This window comes from Mustela nivalis (genome assembly GCF_964662115.1).
Source record: "Mustela nivalis genome assembly, chromosome: 4".
In the NCBI taxonomy this organism is placed as follows: domain Eukaryota; kingdom Metazoa; phylum Chordata; class Mammalia; order Carnivora; family Mustelidae; genus Mustela; species Mustela nivalis.
This window is the reverse complement of record NC_139023.1, coordinates 150,687,840-150,713,357: the sequence shown is the minus strand read 5'-3', so window position 1 is coordinate 150,713,357 and position 25,518 is coordinate 150,687,840. Positions and strand designations below refer to the sequence as shown.

General features: G+C 38.1%; 1 protein-coding gene across 1 annotated transcript; it reads left to right on the top strand.

The window, feature by feature from the left end:
* Positions 1–1,908: 1,908 nt before the first annotated feature.
* Positions 1,909–19,401, top strand: PRSS51 (serine protease 51; the record flags this gene model as incomplete). Its single annotated transcript, XM_082727612.1, has 5 exons — positions 1,909–2,059; positions 16,355–16,429; positions 17,637–17,735; positions 18,745–18,887; positions 19,067–19,401. The coding sequence occupies 5 exons, from the start codon at positions 1,909–1,911 to the stop codon at positions 19,361–19,363; spliced, it is 765 nt and encodes a 254-aa protein (XP_082583738.1). The 3' UTR covers positions 19,364–19,401.
* Between the last annotated feature and the right edge of the window lie 6,117 nt (positions 19,402–25,518).

Here is a 25,518-nt window from a genome sequence, read left to right as displayed (position 1 = left end):
GCACTAAATGATATAATAGTCTAGTATATACATATATTTTATGCGTTGATGACACACCAAACTTTTTTCTTCTAAAGAGTCACTTATTTATTTTGGAGAGAGAGAGCAGGCGCTCATGCACACATGTGCATATGTGCGGGGAGGGTCAGAGGGAGAAAATCTCCAAGCAGACCTCACGCCAAGAACAGAACCCAACACAGGGCTTGATCTCATGACCCCATGAGATCACTACCTGAGCCAAACCAAGAGGGGACGCCTAACCAACTGAGCCACATTTAAATGTTGATGAGAAAGATGTGAAAGAGAAAAAGAGCATGAGGACTAGGGAGGGAACAAATAATTGATAGTATCAGATTCCCAAGGCTGTAGGAGGATTGAGAGGTTCAGAGGACATGTGGAGTGATTATCTTTAATCAGGAGGCATTGCTTCTCTTTGGGACGTTTTAGTAGTATTCTAGACACCAACACTGCCTTCTAATTTTTCTACAGTACTTCTGGTAATTGCCAGCTTCTTATTCCAGCCCTGCTTCCTATATAGCACCATAAATGTTGTCAGTTCTTCTGGGCTCACCCCTAGGCCTTCTTTGCTTCTCTCTCCAAACCTTCTCAGTGAACAATCTCATCCACTCCATGACTTCAATAGGCTGATAACTTTCCAATTGATACCCCACCCCCAAATTTCAGATCTGTACTTGGATCTAAATGCTCATCTTATAGAGCTCATCAATCACATTATTTTTATATTCAACCTCTTTGGGTATCTCTCATTTACATCTGTTTCTTGGTAACTCCACTATTACGGGCTGAATTGTGTCCCTCTTAAAATTCTTATGTGGACATCCCAGCCCCCTGTACCTCAGGATGTAATCATATTTGGAAATAAAATCTTTGAAGAGATGCTTAAGTTAAAATAAGGCCTTTATCCAATATAACTGTTTTTCTTATAAAAAGAGGAAGATGGTTACCAGAAGGGAGGTATGCAGGGAGATGGGTGAAATAAGGACAGAGATTAAGGACTGCACTTGTGATGAGCACTGGGTGATATATGAAATTGTTGAGTCACTATGTTGTACACCTAAAACCAATATAACATATTATATGTTATTAAGTTATAATATGTTAACTACACTAAAACTAAAATTAAATTTAGAGGAAGAGACATCAGGAGTGCATGTGCAGAGAGAAGACCATGTGAAGAGGCAGCGAGAGAGTGGCCATCTGCACACCAACCAGAGAGACCTGGAACAGATCCTTCCATTATGTCCCTCAGAAGGATGCCAACCCTGTTGACACCTCAATCTTGGACTTACCAGCCTGCAGAACTGAGAAATTTCTGTTGTTTAAGCCAACCACTGTGTGGTACATTTTTATGATAGCCTTAGCAAACTAATGCATAAACCCTCTTTACTACTCTAGGCCATCATCATTTTTCATCTACATTTCTGGAGCCACTTCCTAAATTATATTCTCTTTTCTATTTAATCCTCTCTAAAATAATCTCTGTGTAACACTCAGAGTAATCTTTTCATGCATATGTGACTATGTGACCCACTTTCATTCCACCATTCTCCCCACTAACCTCACAAGAAAATTCAATCTTCTAAAAAGTCAGAGCAGGCTTTGAGATAAAAAATATGAAAACTCACCCAAAGACCCATAGCTTTTTGATGCCAAAGCATATGATAGAATACATGGTCCCTCAAGAGGCTCAGAGTCAAAAGTGGGAAGGGAATGTACAAACAAAAGTTTGCCTAACATGGTGTCCCTTTATTCCCCACTATGGAGAGAATATAGGGAAGGACTAGCCACACAGACTCATTAAGCCAGGCTGCCCTGCATCCCCTGTTTCCTCCGCAACCCTGGGCTTACTGTGATGTCACCCAAGACTAGCTCTGCCATGCATTTGTGATGGCCCCAACTGAAGCAGCTGCAGCTAGCCCTTTATCAGCTTTGGTTAAATGCATAGGTTGGGCAATTCTGGACTGGAATGAAAAGAAGATGCTCCAGCTTCTAATTCCACTGCTTATGGTGCTCAAGGGACATGCCCTGGAAGAGCCAGGTCTGTGCCAGGCTAACCCAGGGCAGAGGATGGAAAGAGGCCTACAACCTCTTACCTGGTTTCTGTAGACTTGATTCTGAGTCCTGAGGGGATGATGTGTTAGAGAAAATGGCTCAGGAAATGAGGAGATTACAACTGATTAATCAAAGTTTTGGGCTTAGTGAACATGCCATTTAAAATGATCCCCCAGGGTCTGGACCCAGAATTCTGGAAATACAGGGGACTTGGAGCAAGAGTTTAGCAATTGCCTCTGCTTCTCCAGTCTTATAAGTCTCCACTGACTTTATAAAAAGTCTCTGCTCCCTTCTTTATAAATGTATTAAGGATCTTTCTAGGCGCAACACTCTGGGACAAGTAACAGAGTTGTGGTGGAATAAAGGCCTCATTAATTTAGACCACCTGTATGAGATTATGTAACCTCATAAAGTGGGAAAAGTTATAGGACTATTATAGGAGCAAATGAATTAATGCAGCATTTTCAAGTATGTTCAATAGAATTCCTGTCCTGTTAGAAAAGTCCTCATGGTTAAATAAGATTTTAAAAATCTTCTATTTCATGCTTTTTCTGTAGAGTCACAGTGAATATTCACATATTAAAGGTTTTGAGAAATCTCAATGTGAAGAAAATAGTTTAATTTTATTTAATCTGATATTTCTGAAATATATCTGGCCACAAGACCTCCCTTTACCCCCTTATTTGTAGCATTTTCTTTAGTTGTAACATTTTTCATTTATCCTTTTGAGAATTACCAGTTCCTATAACTTTCTCATTTTTCCTATTTGAATGGGTGTTGTTAATTGGTTTGTAGGACCTTTTTAAAATTTTAATGACATTAACCCTTTGTCTCTTTTGTGTGTTGTAAAATCTTTTCTCCTAATTTTTTTTTTTAACACTCTTAAAAGTCTATTTTGGACCAAATGTAAAAATTTTAAGTTTATGTAAAAAACTCATCAGTATTTTTATTTGATGTACTAGAAGGACCTTTTCGTCCCAGGTTATAAACACAATCAGACCTGTAGCAGCATAATGAGTTCTGAAGTTAGACTGACCGCAACTAATTACATTTCCTTCACATACGTGCTATGTGATCTCAGAATAAGTTAGTAAATATCTCTGTATTTGTTTTCTTATCTGTAAAATGTCAATATTAGGGTTTTTGTGAAGAATAAATATGCCTAAAGCTCTGAGAACAATGACAGACACTTTGCAGATACTGAAAATTTGTTAGCTTTTATTATTCCAGAATTTAAATGATTTTATATATTAAATTAACATTTTTCCCATCCCAGGTTGATAAAGATGTTTCCTATGTTATTTTCTAGAAGTTTTATTTTTCATCTTTTATATTTAGACATGCAATTTGGTTTCAAATTTTATGTACAATACAAGGTAGAGTTCAAGACTAATTTTGTTTTTAAAAGAAAGTAACCTACAAAGAAGCCCTCATTTGGCTATCTTCTGATTTCCCAGCAGAAAATCTACAGGCCAGGAGATTAGAATGACATGTTCAAAGTGTTGAAAGATAAAACTTGCCAGCCAAGAATACTTTATCTAGCCAGGTATCCTTCAGGTATGAAAGAGAAATAAAGCCTTTTCTAGACAAACAAGAGCTCAGGGAATTCACCACTGCTTGATCTGCCTTGCAAGAAATGCTGAAAGGAGTTCTTCAGGTTGAAATGAAAAAAAAAAAAAAAAATCCTTATTAGTGACCTAAAAGCAAATGAAAGTACACACTACTCTAGCAAAAGTGAAAAATAAACAGAATTAAGAAACTGGAACTCTATATTAGAATGCTGGGTTAATCAATTACATTATAAAGATTAAAGGAAAGGAACATTAAAATAACTATAGCTACTATAATTTTTCAGTGAAATTTTCAGTGAATTTACCTTTTAATGAAAGGTAAATTGTGACATGAAAAATATAAAAGCAAAGGAGTAAAAGGGTGGAAGTTTATAGGCAAATGAAGATTAGGTTCTATCTGCATAAGAAGGACTATTTTATATATGAGATGTTTTTTGTAAGCCACATGGTAACCACAAACTAAAAACCTAGAGAAGAGTCACAAAACATAAAAGGGGAGAGTAAATTACCATGGAAAACCACCACTTTATAAAAGAAGACAGAAACAGAGGGAAAAAGAAACAATGGAGATACAAAACAACCAGAAGACAAATAATATGATGGCAGTACTATGCCTTAACATACCAATAGTCACACTAAATATAAAAGAATCAAATTTACCAATAGAAAGGCACAGACTATTCTGGGTGGATTAAAACAAAAATAAAACAAACAAGCAAACAAAAAAACAAGAACCAACTACATGCTGCCTACAGGAAATTCATTTTAGCTCTAAAGACACACCTAGGCTCAATGTAGAGGGATAGAAAAAGGTACTTCATGCATATGGAAAACAAAAGAAAAATGAAGGTAGCCATAGTTACATCAGATAAAGTAGACTTTATGCTAAAAAAGACAATAAGAGATGCAGAAGATCATTATATTATGATCAAAAAGTCAATATATCAAGAAGATATAACAATAGTAAATATACAGGTACCCAACATTGCAGCAATGGAATATATTAAACAAATACTAATGGATTTGAAGACAGAAATAGTTAAAAATATAATAATAATAGTAGTATATTTCACTACCTCATTGTCAGCAATGGGTAGGACATCCAGAAAAAAATCAAAAGAAAATATTGGAATTGAATCATAATCCAAAACAAATGAATTTAATAAACATGCATAGACCATTCTAACAAACGGCAGGAGAATATTCTTCGAGAGTGCACAGGTAACATACTTGAGGATAAATTGTATGATATGGCACAAACAAAAAAAATCTTAGAAGTTTGAAGGGGATTGAAATCATATCAACAATCTTTTCTGACAACAATGGAATGAAGTTAGAAATGAAGAAGGGAAAAGCTGAAAAGTCTTTAAGTATGTGGAACCTAAACAACAGACTTCTGAACAATCAATGGATCAAAGAAGAAATCAAAAGAGACATTTTACAGGGTAGCTCAGTTGGTTGGTTAAGAGGCTGCCTTCAGCTCAGGTAGTGATCCTGAAGTCCAGGATCGAGTGCCCCATTGGATTCCCTGCTCATAAGGGAGTGTGTGTCTCCCTCTGATCCTTCCTCCTTTCATGCTCTCTCTCTCTCCCTCTCTCTCATTCTCTCTTTCAAATAGATAAATAAAATCTTTAAAAAGAGAGAGAAAGAGACATTTTACAAATATCTCAAAACAAATGAAAATGGAAATGCAATGAATCAAAAATTATGTGATGGGGCACCTGGGTGGCTCAGTGGGTTAAGCTTCTGCCTCCAGCTCAGGTCATGATCTCAGGGTTCTGGGATCAAGCCTCACTTTGGGCTCTCTGCTCATTGGGGAGCCTGGTTCCCCCCTCTATCTTTGCCTGCCTCTCTGCCTCCTTGTGATTTCTCTCTCTGTGTCTGCCAAATAAATAAATAAATAAATAAATAATTTAAAAAACGTATGTGATGGGGCAAAAGTAATTGAGAGGAAAGTGATAAATGGATAAATGGATAAATGGATATATTAAGAAATTAGAATGATCTCAAATAAACAATCTATATTTATACTTCAGGGAACTTGAAAAAGAAGAACAAATCAAGCCCATAGTTAGCAGAAGGAAAGAAATAATAAAGATCAGAGTGAAGATAAGTGAAATAGAAATCAGAAACACAATACAAAGTGTCAACAAAACTAAAAGTCAGGTTTTTTTTTGAAAGGTTTTATTTACTTATTTGAGAGACACAGCAAGAGAAGGAATACAAGCAGGGGCCATGAGAGAGGGAGAAGCAGGCTTCCCACCAAGAGACCAATTGGGGCTCGGTCACAGGACCCCAGGATCATGACCTGAGCTGAAGGCAGACACCCAAAGACTGAGCCACCCAGGCACCCCTAAAAGTCAGTTTTTTTAAAAAAGGTAAACAAAATTTACAAACCTTTAGCTAGACTAAGAAAAAAAAAAAAGGAAAGAAGAGTCAAATGATAAAATTAGAAATGAAAAAAGACATGATAACTTATACTACAAAAATACATAGGCTCATAAAAATTATATGGCAACAGATTAGAAACCTAGAAAATTGGACATATTCCTAGGACATAAATCTTACCAAACTGAATCATGAAAAAATAGAAAATCTGAGAAGACCAATAATGAGTAAGAAAATTGAATGAGGAGAGGAGGGAAAGATGGTGGAGGATTAGAGGATCTTATTTCAACCGGTCTCCTGAATTGAGCTGGATATCTACCAGACCACACTGAACACCCACAAAATTAGCCTGAGATGTAAGAATATATATCTGGATCTATACCAACAGAATATCTCTGGCAGCTGGTTTTGAGGTGTGAAATGTGGAGCCATGATTCTGCTGGCAGATATTGGAAGATAAACAGAAGGGGATGGGAGCCTTCTGGGATCCTGCACCACCAGAGCACAAAAGCCTCCTGTACTGGGGACTGGGCATAGACTTGCAGACCAGTAGCAGCAGGGAAAGGACTTTAGGGCAGCCCCCAGACTGAAATCCTGTGCTGTGGGGGTGCATATGCAAACTGAGGGTGGCTGGTGGCTTTAGAAGCACAAAGGGCAGAGACATGCCTGGACCTGGAAGTAAGGGCTGGGAGTGCTGCTGTGGGGAGCACAACACAGGGTGCTGTGGTTTTTAGGAGGAGAGACAAAAATGGAGACAATGTGGCCTGGAGGGTTTTCTGGTGAAGAACAGACTGGGATCTCTCTGTTCTGAGACAGAAATTTGGATACGGGTCACTCCTGTTCTGACTCTCAGAAGGTATTCAGAAAGCTGTCAGGGAAAGATGACAGAGAACAAAAGCCCCTCCAAAGCCAGTTTTCACTGAGCCCATCACCCTCACAGGGGGGACTCTGCTCAAATAGGGTTGCCTGAGTAACAGTGTGGCTGGCCCCTACCCCAGAAGACAGGTTGGAAGAATAAGAGGCAGCCAACCCTACATTCCCTATAAAACAAGTGTATGTTGCTTCGGTTGTGGTCAATAATTGGACTCCATACATTCCTTCAACCATCCTTCAATAGAATGACTAAGAGGAGGAACCCCCAACACTAAAACTAAACTAAAGTTTAGTTTAAGAGGAGGAAACCCCAACACTAACACTAAAACTTAGGTTTAGTTTAGGAAAAACTAAAATACTGTGACCTCTGCCACAGAATTAATGGATATAAATATAAGCAAGATGTCAGAAACAGACTTCAGTGTAGCAGACTTCAGTATATGCAGACAATAGCTAGGTTGGAGAAAACCATTAATGACAACATAGATTCTCTAAGGGCAAAAGTTAAGAGTTGATCTGGCAGAACATAAATATACTACCAATGAGAACCAATCTAATCTAGATATTCTAACAGCTAGGGTAAATAAGGCAGAAGAATGAATTAATGATCTAGAAGACAAAGAAATAAAAAAGAAGGATCAGGAGGAGGCCTGGAACAAACAGCTTATAATCCATGAAAACAGAACTAGAGAAATAAATGATGCCATGAAATGTTCCAGTATCAGAATTACTGGGATCCCTGAGAGGGTGTAGAGAGAGAGGGAGGTAGAAAATATATTTGAGCAAATCCTAGCTGAGAACTTCCCTAATCTGGGGAATGAAAAAAAGATTCATGTCCTAGAGGCAGATAGAACACCCCCCCAAGTCAAGGAGAATAAATCAACACCCATGCATGTACTAGTAAAACTTGTGAATCTCAAAACCAAAGAAACAATCTTAAGGGTAGCTGGGGGAAAGACATTCCTTATGCACAAAGGAAGGAACATCAGAACAACATCAGACCTGTCCACAGAGACCTGGCAAGCCAGATAGGGCTGCCAAGACATATTCAGGGTACTCAATGAGCAGAACATACAGCCAAGAATACTTTATTTGGCAAGGCTGTCATTTAGAATAATTAGAGAGAGAAAGAGCTTCCAAGATGGGCAAATCTGAAAGAATATGTGACCACCAAAGTTGTCCCAGCAAGAAATATTAAGGGGGTTCTGTAAAAGGAGAAAGACCCCAAGAGTGATACAGAAGTTTACAGAGAAAATCTATAGAAACAAGGACATCACAGGCAACATGATGACAATAAAATCTTATCTTTCAATAATCACTCTCAATGTGAATGGTCTAAATGCTCCCATAAAATGGCAAAGGGTTGCATATTGGATAAAAAAACAGGACCTATCCATATGCTATCTACAAGACACTTGTTTTGGAACCTAAAGATACATCCAGACTGAAAGTGAAGGGGTGGAGAACAATCTTTCATACCAATGGACTGCTAAAGAAATCTCAGGTACCAATTCTCTTATCAGACAAATTAGATTTTAAGCTAAAGACTGTAGTCATATATACAGGAGGACAGTATATCATTCTTAAAGGGTCTATCCAACAAGAAGATCTAACAATTGTAAGTATCTATGCCCCCAACATGGGAGCAGCCAACTACATAAGCGAACTGTTAACCAAAATAAAGAAACATATTGATAAGAATATGTTAATTGTAGGACACCTTACCACTCCAATCTAAACAGCAAACAGATAATTTAGGCAAAAAATCAACAAAGAAACAAGAGCTTTGAATGACATATTGGACCAGATGGACCTCATAGACATATACAGAACATTCCATCCTAAAACAAGAAAATACTCATTCTTCTCAAGCACACATGAAACTTTCTCCAGAATACAACACATACTGGGTCACAAACCAGGTACCAAAGACTGAGATTATTCCCAGCATATTCTCAGATCACATTGCTTTGAAATTGGAACTCAATCACAAGAAAAAGTTTGGAAGAAATTCAAACACTTGGAACCTAAAGACCATCCTGCTTAAGAATGTTTGGGTCAACCAGGAAATAAAAGAAGAACTTAAACGATTCATGGAAATCAATAAGAACAAAAAAAAATCCTTCCAAAACCTATGGGATACAGCAAAGGTGGTCCTAAGGGGAAAATACTTAGCCATCCAAGCCTCATTCAAAAAAATAGAAAAATCCTGAATATACAAACTGTCTTTAAACACTAAAGATCTGGAGAATCAACAACAAATTAAGCCTAACCCATGCACAAGAAGGGAAATAATTAAGATTAAAGCACAGATCAATGAATTAGAAACCAGAAATACAGTAGAACATATCAACAAAAGTAGAAGGTGGTTCTTTGAAAGAATTAATAAGATCAATAAACTACTGGCCAGACTTACCCAAAAGGAAAGAGAAAGGACCCAAATTAATACAATTATGAATAAAAGGGGAGAGATCACCTCTGACAACACTAAGGAAATAGAAACAATAATCAGAAACCATTATCACTACTGTTATATGCAATAAGTTAAGAAACCTAGAAGAAATACATGAATTCCTGAAAACCTATAAACTTCCCAGACTGAAACAGGAAGAAATTGACAACCTGAACAGACCAATAGCCAGTAAGGAGATTGAAGCAGTGATCAAAAACCTCAAAAAAGAGTCCAGGACCAGAAGGATTGCATGGGGAATTCTACCAAACATTCAAAGAAGAAATAATACCTATTTTTCTGAAGCTGTTTCAAAAAAAGAGAAACAGAAGGAAAACTTCCAGGCCCATTCTATGAGGCCAGCATTACCTTGATCCTCAATCCAGGCAAAGACCCCATCAAAAAGGAAAATTTCAGACCACTATCCCTGATCAACATGGATGCCAAAATTCTCAACAAGATCCTAGCTACTAGGATCCAACAGTATATTAAAAGGATTACCCACTACAACCAGGTGGGAATTTTCCCTGGGAATAAAGGGTGGTTTGACATTCACAAATCAATCAATGTGACAGAAAACATTAATATTAGTGAGAAGAACCACATGGTCCTCTCAGTTGGTGCAGAAAAAGCATTTAACAAAATACAGCATCCTTTCCTGATTAAAACTCATCAGGGTATTGGCATAGAAGGAGCACTTCTCAATTTCATAAAATCCATCTATGAAAAACTCACAGTGAATATTATTCTTAATGGGGAAATGCTGAGAGCTTTTCCCTTAATATCAGGAACACAACAAGGATGTCTACTCTCACCACTCTTGTTCAACATAGTACTAGAAATCTTAACAACAGACAACAAAAAGAAATAAATATATTCGAATTGGCAAAGAAGAAGACAAACTCTCTCTCTTCACAGATGACATGATACTTTGTGTGGAAAACTCAAAAGACTCCATTCGCAAATTACTAGAACTCATACAGCAATTCAGTGATGTGGCAGAATACAAAATCAATGCACTGAAATAAGTTTCTTTCTTATACACTAACAATGAAACTGTAGAAAGAGAAATTAGAGCCATTTACAATTCCATTTACAATAGCACCAAAAACCATAAGATACCTTGAAATAAAAGGTCTATAGTCTTGGAACTATAGAACACTCATGAAAGAAATCAAAGATACAAAAAGATGGAAAAACATACCATGCTCATGGACTGGAAGAATAAACATCGTTAAAATGTGTATGCTACCCAGAGCAATCTATACTTTCAATGCCATCCCAATCAAAATACCAATGGCATTTTTCAAAGTGCTGGAACAAACAATCCTAAAATTTGTATGGAACCAGGAAGAACCTCAAATCACCAAGGAAATGTTTAAAAAAAGAAAAACAAAGCTGGGGGCATCACATTGCCCAATTTCAAGCTATATTACAAAGCTGTAATCACCAAGACAATATAGTACTGGCACAAAAACAGACATGTAGACCAATGGAAAAGAATAGAGAGCCCAGATATTTACCCTCAACTTTATGGTCAACTAATCTTAGACAAAGCAGGAAAGAATATCCAGTGGAAAATAGACAGTCTCTTCAATAAATGGTGCTGTGAAAATTAGACAGATATGTACAGAAGAATTAAATTCAACCATACTCTTACACCATACACAAAGATAAACTCAAAATGGGTGAAAGACCTCAATGCGAGACAGGAATCCATCAAAATCCTAGAGGAGAACATAGGCAGGAACCTCTTCACTATCAGCCACGGCAACTTCTTTCATGACACATCTCCAAAGGCAAGGGAAACAAAAGCAAAAATGAATTTTGGGGACTTCATCAAAATAAAAACCTTCTGCACAGCAAAGGAAACCATTAATAAAACAAAGAGACAACCCACAGAATGGGAGAAGGTATTCACAAATGACACTATAGCCAAAGGGCTGATATCCAAGATCTATAAAGAACTTCTCAAACTCAACACCCAAAGAACAAATAATAAAGTAAAAAAAAATGGGCAGAAGATATGAACAGACACTTCTCCAAAGAAGACATACAAATAACTATCAGGCACATGAAAGAATGTCTATTGTCATTAGCCATCAGGAAAATTCAAACCAAAATCACATTGAGTCACCACCTTACACAAGTCAGAATGGCAAAAATAGACAAGGCAAGAAACAACAAATGTTGGAGGCTGTGGAGAAAGGGGAACCCTCCTACACTATTGGTGGGAATGCAAGTTGGTGTAGCCACTTTGGAAAACAGTGTGGAGGTTCTTTAAAAAATTAAAAATAGAGCTACCCTATGACCCAGCAATTGCACTATTGGATATTTACTCCAAAGATACAGATGTAGTGAAAAGAAGGGGGATATGTGGTCCATATACACAAGGGAGTATTACTCAGCCATCAGAAAGGATGAGTACCCAGCTTTTGCATTAACATGGATGGGACTGGAAGAGATTATGCTAAGTGAAATAAGTCAAGCAGAGAAAGTCAATTGTCATATGCTTTCACCTATTTGTCAAACATAAGGAATGCATGGAGGACATTAGGAGAAGGAAGGGAAAAACGAAGGGGGGGAATCAGAGGGGGAGAAGAACCAGGAGATACTATGGACTCTGAGAAACAAACTGAGGGTTTTAGAGGGGAGGAGTGTGGGGGGATGGGTTAGCCTGGTGATGAGTATTAAGGAGGGCATGTATTACATGGAGCACTGGGTGTTATATGCAAACAATGAATCAGGGAACCCTACATCAAAAACTAATGATGTACTACATGGTGACTAACATAAAAAAAAAGTTTGAATCAGTAATCAAAAGCTAACCAACATAGAGAAGGACAAGACCTGACAGTTTCAATGGTTCATTCTACCAAACATTTAAAGAAGAATTAATGCCAATGCTTTCAATCTCCTCCAAAAAATAGAAGAGGAAGGAACATTCCCAAACATTTCACAAGACCAGCATATTCTAACACCAGAGCCAGATAAGAATGTAATAAAAGAAAAAAAAAAAACCTACAGACCAATATTCCTGATGAATATAATTATACAAATTCTTAACAAAATATTAGCAAAAAAAATTCAATAGCACATTAAAAGGATCATAAACCATGACTGAGTGATATTTATCCCTAGGATTAAAGAATAGTTCACAAATCAATACACGTGGCACACCACATTAACTGAATGAAAGATAAAAATCACATGATCATTTCAGTAGATGCAGAAATAATATTTGACAAAATACATTAGCTTTCCATGATAAAAATTCTCAACATATTGGGTATAGAAGGAATATACTTCAACCTAATAGCCATATATGACAAACCCACAGCCAATACTACACTCAATGGGGAAACATTGAATGTTTTTCCTCTAAGGCCGGGAACAAGACAAAAGTGCCCATTCTCATTTACTCAGCAAAGCACTGGAAGTCCTAGCTAGAGCAACCAGTCAAGAAAATAAAATAAAAGGCATCCAAATGAAAAAGGAAAATTGTTTTGGATATAGATGATGTAATTTTTTTATATAGAAAATATATTTACAACACTGAAAAAGTAATCAATGAACTCAGCTAAGTTGCAGGATACAAGATCAACATACAGAAATCAATTGTATTTCTGTAGACAACATTATATCTGAGAATGAAATAAATAATCCCATTCACAATAGAATAAAAAAATAGGAATAAAGTTTAGCAAAAAGATGAAAGATCTCTACAGTGAAAACTATAACTTCGATAAAAAAAAAAAACCTGAAGAAAACACAAGCAAATGGAAAAATATCTCATGTTTATGGATCAGAATTAATATTGTTAAAATGTTGATACTACTCAAAACAATCTATGGCATCAATACAATCTCTATCAAAATTCCAACATCCTTCTCAGGAATAGAAAAACTTAAAATTTTTATGGAATCATCACAGACCCTGAATGGCCAAAGTAATTCTCAGTAATAACAAACTGGAGGCATCACACAAAGCTTCAGGGAATAAACTCAGACAGAAAGACCAATGGAAACAAACTGACAGCCCAGAAATAAACCCTTACATACTGGGTCAACTAATATTTGACAGGGACTCAAGAATATTCAATGGGGAAAAAAGTCTCTTCAATAAATGGTTCTGAAAAACAGGTTAGTCACATAAATTAAATGGGAACCTTACACCACACATCAAAGTTAACTTGAAATGGATTAAATTCTTAAACATAAAAACTAAAACCATAAAAATTCTAGGAGAAAACAAAGGGAAAAAATTCCTTGACATTGTTACTGGCGATAATTTTTTGGTTATGACACCAAAAACATAAGCAATAAAAGGAAAAATTAGTAAGAGGAACTATATCAAACTAAAAAGTTCTGCACAACAGAAGAAAAAGTCAACAAACTAAAAGGCAACATATTGAATGGGAGAAAGTATTTGCAAGTCATATATCTGGTAAAGGCTTAATATCCAAATTATATAAAGAATTCATACAATTTAAACTTTCTTTTGATTAAAAAATAGATAGATGAACTGAATTTGGGAACTTCTTTCCCAAAGAAGACATACAAATGACCAACAGATAGGTGAAATATGAACAGATACACTGACATCAGTAATCTTCAGGAAAATTCAAATCAAAGCCACAATGAGATATCACCTCACAACTGCTAAAGTAGCTTTTATCAAAAAAAAAAAAAAAAAAAAAAAAAACAAGAGTTAACAAAAATTGGGAAGGATGTACTGTTAGTGGGAATGTAAATTGGTACAACCATTTTGGAAAACAGAATGGGGTTTTCTTAAAAAATTGAGAATAGAATTGCTATACGATCTTGCAATCCCATTTCTGGGTATATATCCAAAGGAAAGGAAAACAGGATCTCAAAGAGTTGTCTGTATTTCCACATTCATTTCAGCATTATTCACAACAGCTAAGATAAGGAAACAACCTAACTGTCTGTCAATGGATGAATGGATAAAGATGTGATATATGTGTGACTATTATTCAGTCAAAGGAAAGAAGGAATTCCTGCCATTTACAATAACATGACTGGACTCTGAGGGCATGATGTTGAGTGAAATAAATCAAGACAGAGAAGGACAAAGACTGTATGTTCCCACTTATATTTGGAATCTGAATAAAACAAAGTTATAGAAACAGAGTGGAATGGTGGTTATCAGGGGCCAGGGGTGTGAGGAATAGGAAGAGGTTGATCAAAGGATCCAAATTTCCAGTTAGAAGATGAATAGATTCTGGGAACCTAATGTATAATATGGTGATAACCATAGGATTAACAGTACCATAGTATATACTTGAAAGTTGCTAAGAGAGTAGATCTTACATGTTCTCACTACAAAAAAATGGTAACGGGATGTGGTGGAGTTGTTAGTTAATGCTATAGTGCTAATCATTTTGCAATAGACAAGTGTATCAAATCAACATGTTGTCCATATTAAAGTTTTACACTGTTCTATGTCAGTTATATCTTAATCTGGAAAACAAAATTATCCTCAGCAAAAGACACTAGATACTAGATACTGCAGAAGGAAGGGACTTTTTTCCTGGTTCTTGTCTGGCATGCTTCTGTTTGTTTCTCCTTGTTCCTACAGTATGATTGTTGCAGGGCGAGAGGACATCCAGAAGTGCTTGGCTCCAGCCATATAGGTCATAAGCCTAAGCCTTGTCCCCTGTCTAGTGACCTCCTGATATGTAAATGGCTCCAAAATGGCTTCTAACTTTTTACACATCCATTTGTTTTCTTTTTCTTTTTAAGATTTTATTTATTATTATTATTTTTTTTTTTTGAAAGAAAGAGGTGAAAGACAGCATGTGTGGGGGAAGAGGCAGAGGGAGAAGCTGACTTCCCACAGAGCAGGGAGCCCTCGATGTGAGGCTCAATCCCAGGACCCCAGGACCATGACCTGGGCAAAAGGCAGTTGTTTAACTGACTGAGTCACCCAGGTGCCCCATCCATTTATTTTCAATAAAGCCCAACTTAGCAGTTTTTAGATGTTGAAAGCCTGCCTATTTTGCACACCCGGTGAAACTGGACCCAATATGTGCTAATCATAGATAAGATAAAGCCTGTTGATTATCAACACTCACACCATTATTTGCCCTTAATTGCTCTTTGACTCAGAGACTCCCATATCTGCTGCTGAACAGCATTACCTAGATGTTAAACACCTTCTCTGATCTCTTGCCCCTGGGAGTTCCCTTGTCCTCCTCCCCTTCTGGATGGTGGCCCTTGGAGTTTCTGGATGGTCTCCTGCTGTTAAAGGGCTTGTAGGATATACAGGCCTACTGAAATAAAGCTTGTGTGTGCTACTGCCACCTTGTGGTCATATCTTTTTCTTTGACAGGTCCCCCAAATCCTTCCAGTCTCCTTAAACCTCACTGCAGCTGTCCCAACACACACAAGGACATCCCAGGCCTTGTGCCCTCTAGCTAATGAGCAGGCTCTTGATACCTAAGCTCCCTCCTGCTCACCTCTACCCAGGAGGGGTGTTACAGCTTCAATCTAGCTGTACTTCAAAGGGATGTCTCCTGCTTGTGTAGCAATAGAACTAGCAACCTTCTGTTTTCCCTTGGACTGCAAACTCACATTATCCAGTAATTTCTGAACCCGAAACTTAGGGAGAGTCTCCTCTGCCATGTTCAGTCCCTTCACTCTACTCTAGACTTATGGTATTCTTGGAGTCCTGTTGACCGTTTGTAGTCTTCCTCTGTTATAATTTATGATTCTTGATATTGACTTTCCCTATTCAAATTCTACATGGTTGCTGTCTCCTGAATGGATCCTACGTATCTTTGGCCCTTTTGCATTGCCACCCCAGTGTTTTGCTGGTGTTTTCTGAGCCTCTGCCTCTCTGTGCCCCTCTGCGCCTGCTCATTTATTTCACTCAGCTTCATTACCAGTCTAAACTTGGAAGATGGTGAGAATACCTGATAAGAAGTATTTCTCCATGCTCCTCATGTACAAATGGCTCTTTCGTTTCTCTTTCAAAGTTCATTGTGGCCACCGACCTGCCTTTTCAAATTCATCATCGTTATCATTTCGTGAACTGTTTGAAGTCCAGGAAGGTGAGTTCCCATGGCAAGTGAGTATCCAGATCTCACGGAAACACCTCTGTGGAGGCTCAATCATACATCGGTGGTGGGTTTTGACAGCTGCCCATTGCTTCCCAAGAACCCTGTAAGTTTCTGAAGCATTGTCTTAATTTGCATCAAATTTCCTCAACATTTTTAAAAAGGATTTTGTTTATTTATTTGGCAGAGAGAGAGATCACAAGAAGGCAGAGAGATAGGCAGAGAGAGGGGGGAGGGAAGCAGGCTCTCTGCCGAGCAGAGAGCCCAATGCCCGGCTTGATCCCAGGCGGTAGGGGGAGTGGGGGAGAAGCAGGCTGAGCAGAGAGCCTGGTGCGGGGCTCAATTCCAGGACCCCGAGATCATGACCTGACCTGAAGGCAGAGGCTTAACCCACTGAGCCACCCAGGAGCCCCTTTCCTCAACATTTTGTCTGGGCTGCATAGTTTAATGGATTAGTGCACAAGGGTTATGAACCCATGGACTCTATACCCAGTTTGTTCCCATTGGCTTTGTATCAAAAAATCTCTTTTCTATACCTACTTTCTCCTTTTAAGTGAACCATATCCTAAGGTTGGCTGCTAGTTGTGACTATGCACCCAGTATTGGAAAATCAGTACAAGTTTCTCCTCCTCCTGCCTGCCATATGTGCAGACAATGCACTATCTTTGTTCATTGTACACATACTCATTAAGCAGCAACCATGGGCTGTTCCAAGTGCTGGTGATATAGCAATCAACAAGACAGTCAAAATTCCTATTGTCAAGGAATTCACATCTTATTTTCTTGAATGGATTCATTTGCCTTTCTTTGGGTCGGGGAGATCTTCCTGGGCTGATAATTCACTAGCTTAGACATTTGCTTGAGCCTGGACTCCTGATTCCTGCCACTCTGATCTTTAGCCAGTCTCTAGGGCACTAAACATCCATTTCATTGGATTTCTCAGTATCACTTGTGAACGCTGCTGTTTACAAATGTGTCTATAAATGTGAAATGCAGTGTAACTGTTACTATAGTTTGGAGTTATTATTTTCATTTTTTAGGTTAAAAATGACATTGAGAAATATTACCGTGGTCATGGGAACCAAAAGATTCAGTGATGTCCACTTGGAGAGAAAGCAAGTGCAGAAGATAATTATTCACAAAGATTATAAACCATCCCACCTTGACAGTGATCTCTCCTTGCTCCTTCTTGCCACACCAGTACAATTCACTAACTTCAAAATGCCCATCTGTCTGCAGAAGAAGGAAAGGATCTGGGACCGGTGTTGGATGGCAGAGTGGGTGACAGCTTATGAGCATGGTATGTGTCTTCCCTTCAAAATCCATAGAAAGTTCACATTGATGTTTCCTGGGCTAGACAGCATGATGCTTTGGAAGACTCGGGTCTGAACTTTGGTCTCACGACTCTAGCTTTGTGATCTTGAGCTAGTTCCTCCACCTTCATCACGCTCACCTTTTCTCACCTGTAGAATGACAGCAATGTCTCCCTCAAATCAGTTATGTGGATTAAATTAAATACAATTACATTGTAAAGTCCCTAGTGAAAGCCTGGAATATAGAAGAATCTCAAAATATGAGAGTGAAAATTTTGGGGGTGGGGGGCAGAAACACTGGGCGCTAGAAAGCCAATTTGGATTCTTCCTTCATGGGTTGTTTTATAATGTACATCTCTCCATCTGTTTATCATTTGATGAAAGTCAGTGATCAAAATAACTGAACCAGTGATTCTTCAACCAAGCTTTGTCATCAATGACTCTACTCTTTCTCCAGGGCGCAAGGCTGGCCAGACAGCGAGAACCTCTGGGAGGGTGGGAATGGGATGGGGAAGCTAGAAGGTCCTCTAGAATTACAGTTTTTTCCTTCCCACAAATTGGCAGTAATAGGTGGGTCATTTTCCTGATTTCTTCACTGACCTAGCAGAGACACTGGACAACACTGACTCAGAAGCTGTGTTGCTCTGAACCTCAGCACAGGGACCAACCATGCCTGTGGAGAGATAGTAGAGCCATGGAGAAAGTTTATTCTAAGTTTACCTGGCAGGGACTAGTGCTTGGGGTTTAGTAGGCTGCTTCCAGAAGGAATGAGTTGCCCAAAGAGAATACATATAAGCAGAAATGAAAAAACCACTTATTGGAGATCTTAAGGAGGAGATTGAGTGGGGAATTACATTAGGTCACCTCTAAGGCCTTTCTACCCTGTGAGTCTATGGTTTGCTAAGTGTTTGCATCATTCTGTGTCTTCCACCGTGATCAACCACTTTCAGTGGTTGATGCAGCACTCATTCTCACACTAGCTTCCTCATTTCCCAGACCTCCATGACAACTTAAACGTGTACCTGCAGAAGCTGAGAGTGATGCAGATTAGCTGGAGAGAATGCAGCAAGAGAGTAGATCAGCTCTCTAGGAACATGGTTTGTGCTTGGAAGGAACCAGGCACCAAAGGCGATTGCCAGGTACTCAGCCCCTGCCTCAGCCCCATCTTCCACATGCCCCACCACTTTCTACGTTCTCAGGATAGTACCCTGGAGAGAGGCCCCTAGTTCATGCCACTAGGGCCCCCTCATCCTGCCCTCTTTTTAGAGCTACTGTTGATTCCTTGCAGACTGTACCTTCTTCATTCTCTCATTCTCAGGGAGACAGTGGGGCGCCTATGGTCTGTACTACTCATGGAACCCAGAGGCTCTTCCAAGTGGGTGTCTTCAGTTGGGGCACAAGATCTGGCTTCAGGGGGAGGCCCGGTATGTTTGTGTCTGTCGCTCAATTTATTCAATGGATCCAAGAGGAGACAGAAAAGGAGGGAAAAGCCTATACCATCTCAGGAGCCTGGAGAAGCTCCCTGCTTCATGTTCCAATATACCCATTATTGTTGGGCTTGGGTTCTCAAATGTTGTTTGCCACCATGTTTACTAGTGATAAATCAAATCACTAAGCTTTAGACCCATCTTTACTTCTCCTCCTCCTTCTCCTTTTTTCCCCTCCCATTTTTTCAAAAACATCTATAAAACATTGATATGAGTTTGGCTTCTCTGCTAAACCCTGGAAGTTAGACACTTAGTCTCCCAAATATTGCATATTGCAAATCTAATGAAGCAAGTCCAAATACAGTACTAAAAAGAGGTACAAGCTGTACATTGGGGATCTCAGAGGAATAAAGATGACCTCTAAAAAGGTCAAAGAAGGCTTCAGGATAGTGTTGGAAAAACCTTGAGAAGTCACTTCATGTTTTTGGACCTTGGTTTCTTTATCTATGAGTAAGGAGATTTGATTACATGAATTTCAAGGTCTTTCATCACTCTGACATTTTGTGTTATTGAGTGAATTCTTTTACTTCTTTCATGGAACATAGCATTGCCAAACTTGTGACCAGCTTTAATTCTGTCATCCCAGTGCTTTACACAGACCCAAACACAGGGAGATGCCCAGCTGAGGTAAAAATGCTTTCATCCACTGGGCCAGTCATGAAGGAAAGTCTATCATAGAGTTAGGATCAGGAGTTTCTTGTCCTATTTAGAGTTGAAAGGAGGGTGATTATGACTTGAGACTTAGAGATTAGACCTTTCTTTCCCTCCCCTTAATATCACCAACTAAAGTTAGCCTAATGAAGTGGCTTGGTGGAATCAGCAAAATCTGCCCTTTCCATAGACATGGGTAACTGAATGAGGGCCACTGTTGAGTGGTCAAAGTCATTACTTCTAAAATGGGAATGGATGAAAATTTAAGGACAAGAAAGCCAGTAGGTCCTGTCACTGAGGGGAATCAGAATAGGTGGTGTGCCCAAACAAAAATACAAAGGATAAGAATTTGTTCTTAGAAAACTGTGAAACAGTGTTTAAAGATCAGGGCTATAAAACGCAGTCAGAGACCAGTTGTAGAGTTTTTCCAAGGTTCGTTCTTGGTTGAGTCAACCTGACATGACATGACGCAAATTAGAAGATGCAAAGAAGACAGTCAACAATACGTCACCCCCATGGGAGTCCATAAAGAGAAAAACACTCATTCATTCAGATACCTTGTGAATAATGAATGTGTACTGGGCATTGTAAAAATAAAGGGATGTAAATATATAAGGTTCATGTCTTCAAATGTGTATGAACCACATTTATGTAGCCACAATCAAATTTATGAATCTTTTCACGGAGTCTCAAAGTGATTATTTTTATGGGATATTATTATTTTACTGACCATATTAGAGAAAGAGAGAAAGAGAAAGAGAAAAAGTTGTGTATGAGGGGGAGGGAGAGAATTAGAGTTTTATTTAAGAAATTGAATCATGCAATTATGGAGGCTGGTAAGTCTGAAATCTAAATGGAAGGCTAGCAGACTAGAGACCCAGAGAAGGATTGATGTTGCAATGTGGAGTCTGAGACAGTCTGGAGGAATCTTTCCTTCCTCCCTAGGACTAAAATTATCTGGATGTCTGCTAAAAATGCAGATTGCTGGATTTTATCTCAGCCTTACAAAATTAGGAGCTCTAGGGGTGAGGCCCAAGGCATCTGCATTAGAAGCTCTCTGGGTCATTCTTTTAAATTTTTAAAGTTTTAACAGCTTTGCATGTACAATAAATTGTACACATTGAAGTTTAGAATTAGATAAGTTTTGACATACATATACACTCATGAAATGAATACCACAATCAAGAGAATGAATGTACCTATTACCAAAGCTTTCCTCATGACTTTTGAGGCACAGAAGTTTTTAATTTTCATGAATCCCAATTTACCAACTTTTTTTCTATGGTTCATGCTTTTGGTGTTATAACTAAGAAATCTTTGCCTAACTCAAAGTTGAAAAGACCGTTTTTGTTTGTTTATTTGTTTTGTCTTGTTTTGTTTTCACTTTAACATTTTAAAATTTTATAGACTTTTTGGTGTTCAAAAAAATTTTATTGGGGTATAATTAACATTCAGTGTGATATTATTTTAAAAAAATCAATGATTCGACAATATTATATGTTATTTAGTGCTCATCAAGATAAGCGTATCCTTACCCAGCAATTGCACTACTGGGTATTTATGCTAAAGATACAAACGTAGTGATCCAAAGGGTCACGTGCACCCAAATGTTTATAGCAGCAATGTTCACAATAGCCAAACTATGGAAAGAACCTAGATGTCCATCAACAGATGAATGGATCAAGAAGATGTGGTATATATACACAATGGAATACTATGCAGCCATCAAAAGAAATGAAATCTTGCCATTTGCGACAACATGGATGGAACTAGAGTGTATCATGCTTAGCGAAATAAGTCAAGCAGAGAAAGACAACTATCATATGATCTCCCTGATATGAGGAAGTGGTGATGCAACATGGAGGCTTAAGTGGGTAGGAGAAGAATAAATGAAACAAGATGGGATTGGGAGGGAGACAAACCATAAGTGACTCTTAATCTCACAAAACAAACTGAGGGTTGCTGGGGGGAGGGGGTTAGTAGAAGGGGGGTGGGGTTATGGACATTGGGGAGGGTATGTGCTTTGGTGAGTGCTGTGAAGTGTGTAAACCTGGTGATTCACAGACCTGTACCCCTGGAGATAAAAATATATGTTTATAAAAAAAAAATAAAAATTAAAAAAAAAAACTAAGGAAAACAGAAAAAAAAAAGATAAGTGTATCCTTGGTGTCCATCTATTTCACCCTTTACCCACCCACTTCCCTCTGGCAACCACCAGTTAATATAGTTTTTGAGTAGGTACAGGTTTACAGAAAAATTGAGCAGAATGTACAGAGATTTGCCAAATACTGCCACCCCCTCCCAATTTCCCCTATTTTTAACATTTCACAGTAGCATGGCATGTTTATTACAATTATTAATTCAATATTGGTAGATTATTAACTGAAGTTTATAGTTTAGAGTTCATTCATTATGTGGCACATTCTACGGGTTTTAACAAATGTGTAATGACATGTCCACCATTACAATATCATACAGAATAGTTTCACTGCTTTAAAAATCAAGTGTGCTCCTCCTATTCATCCTCTACTCCTAAATTCCTGGCAACTACTGATTTTTTTTACTGCCTACGTAGTTTTGCCTTTTCTGGAGTGTCATGTAGTTGGAATCATACAGTGTGTGGACTTTTCAGATTGGATTATTTTTAAATTGACTTGTTTTAATGTGAATTTAAGCTTCCTCTATGTCTTTTCTTACCTTGATAGCTCATTTCTTTTTATTGTTGAAAATGACTCCATTATCTGGATGTACTGGATGTCCATTCACCTACCAAGGGACATCTTGGTTACTTCCATGTTTTGGCAATTATATGCAAAGCTGCTATAAAATATTCATGCCAGATTTCTGTGTGGTCATAAGTTTTCAACTCATTTGGGTAAATACCATGAAGCATAATTGCCAACAAATTAAGTTTGTAAGAAACTGCCAGACTTTTCCAGATTGTACCATTTTGCATTCCCACCAGCAATAAATGAATTTCTGTGGCTCCACATCCTCACCAACATTTTATATTATCAGTATTCTGGATTTTAACTATTTTAATAGGCATGTAGTGATATATTTTTAAAGATTTTTAAATTTATTGATTTGTCAGATTGAGAGAGACAAAGCACATGTAGGCGGAGTGGGAGGCTGAGGGAGAAGCAGGGTCCCTGCTGAGCAATGAGCCTGATGCAGGACTCAATCCCAGGACCCTGGAATCATGACCTGGGCCAAAGGTAGACACTTAACAACTGAGCCACCCAGGCACTCCTATCTATTTATTCTTGAGTGAGTTTTGGCAGTTTGGTAATTTGTGTCTTTCAAAGAATTTGTCTATTTCCATCTAAGTTATCAACTTTTTTGGGCAAATGGTGTTCTCATAATGTTATTCTTTAAATATCTGTATAACCTTTAATTGTCTTTTTAAAGTATGTCCTAACACATACATTGTGTAACTTGAATTGCTTAAAATTTATTGAGACTATTTTTATGACCCATAATATAGTCTATCTTGATAAATGTCTTGAGGTACTCAGGGGGAAAATGTGTACTCTGTTGTCATTGGATGGAGTGTTTGATAAATGTAAATTAGATCAAGTTGGTTGATCATATTGTCATTGACCTCTATATATGAACTGATCTGTCTATTTATTTACCAATTACTCAGACAGGAGTATTGGCATCTGCAACTAAATTTGTCTATTATTTCTCAAAAAATCTATCAGTTTTTGTTTTAGGTCTCTTGAAGTTGTTGGGTGCACAAGGTTTGGGATTTTTATTTCTCTTAACTGGTCACTTTATAATTATGAAATAACAATTATTTTTGTTATATTCTTTGCTCTAAAATCTATTTTCTCTAATACTAAAATAGGCACTCTAGCTTTAATTTGACTAGTTTTATCATGATATAACTTTTCCCATTCTTTTACCTTTAATCAATTTGTGTCTTTATATTTGAAGTGACTTAATTATAAGCAGTACATAATTGGATACTGCTGTTTTACCCAACTTGGAAACATCTGCATTTTAATTGGTGTATTTATAGTTAATGTAACTCATGATATGATTGGATTTAAGTTTAGCACCTTGTAATTCCTTCCTATTTGTCCTTTTAAAAATACCTTTTCTGAGTTAATTATTATTTATGACTCCATTGTATCATCTTTTTTGGCTTACTAGTTAGAAATTTTTAAAATTTTTATTGGGGCTCCTGGGTGTCTCAGTCAGTTAAGCATCTGCTTCTAGCTCAGGTCATGATCCCAGAGTCCTGGGATCAAGTCCCACATCAGGCTCCTTGCTCACTGGGGAGTCTGCTTCTCCTCCCTCCACCTTGCTCCCATGGCTGACTTGTATTCTCTCTCCCTCTCACTCACTTTCTCTCTCAAATGACTAAATAAAATATTTTTAAAAAATAAAAATAAAATCTGGGTATTCATCCTTTCTGATGGAGGCATAATGCTCCATAGTGTATATGGACAACATCTCCCTTATGCATTCATCTGTTGAAGGGCATCTTGGTTCTTTCCAAGTTTGGCGACAGTGGTCATTGCTGCTATGAACATTGGGGTACAGATGGCCCTTCTTTTCACTACATCTGTATCTTTGAGGTAAATACCCAGTAGTTCAATTGCAGGGTCATAGGGAAGCTCTATTTTTAATTTCTTAAGGAATCTCTACACTGTTCTCCAAAGTGGCTGCACCAACTTGCATTCCCACCAACAGTGCAAAAGGGTTTCCCTTTCTCCACATCCTCTCCAACACACACTTTTTCTTTCCTGTTTTGTTAATTTTGGACATTTTAACTGGTGTAATTTGGTATCTCAGTGTGTTTTTTTTTTTTTTTTAGATTTTATTTATTTATCAGAGAGAGAGGGGGGAGAGAGCAAGCACAGGCAAACAGAATGGCAGGCAAAGGCAGAGGGAGAAGCAGGCTCCCTGCCGATCAAGGAGCCCGATATGGGACTCGATCCCAGGACACCGGGATCATGACCTGAGCTGAAGGCAGCTGCTTAACCAACTGAGCCACCCAGGTGTCCCTCTCAGTGTGGTTTTGATTTGAATCTCCCTGATGGCTAGTGATGATGAACATTTTTTCATGTGTTGTATCAACACGGACGGGATTGGAAGAGATTATGCTGAGTGAAATAAGTCAAGCAGAGAGAGTCAATTATCATATGGTTTCACTTATTTGTGGAGCATAACAAATAACATGGAGGATATGGGGAGATGGAGAGGAGAAGGGAGTTGAGGGAAATTGGAGGGGGAGATGAACCATGAGAGACTATGGACTCTGAAAAACAATCTGAGGGTTTTGAAGCGGCGGGGTGTGGGAAGTTGGGTGAGCCTGGTGGTGGGTATTATGGAAGGCACATACTGCATGGAGCACTGGGTGTGGTGCATAAACAATGAATTCGGTACACTGAAAAGAAATTTTAAAAATTAAAAATTAAAAAAATAAAAAATAAATAAAAATTTAAAAATAAATGTTTTATTTTAGTGACTGATTTAAGGTTTATATAGGAGTTGGGAAACTATGGCCTGTGGGTGTTTCTGTAAATCAGATATTGGAAGGCAGCCACACCCATTCATGTACATTGTCTATAGCTGTTTTCAAGTTAAAACAGAAGAGGTGAGCAAATTGTGACACTCT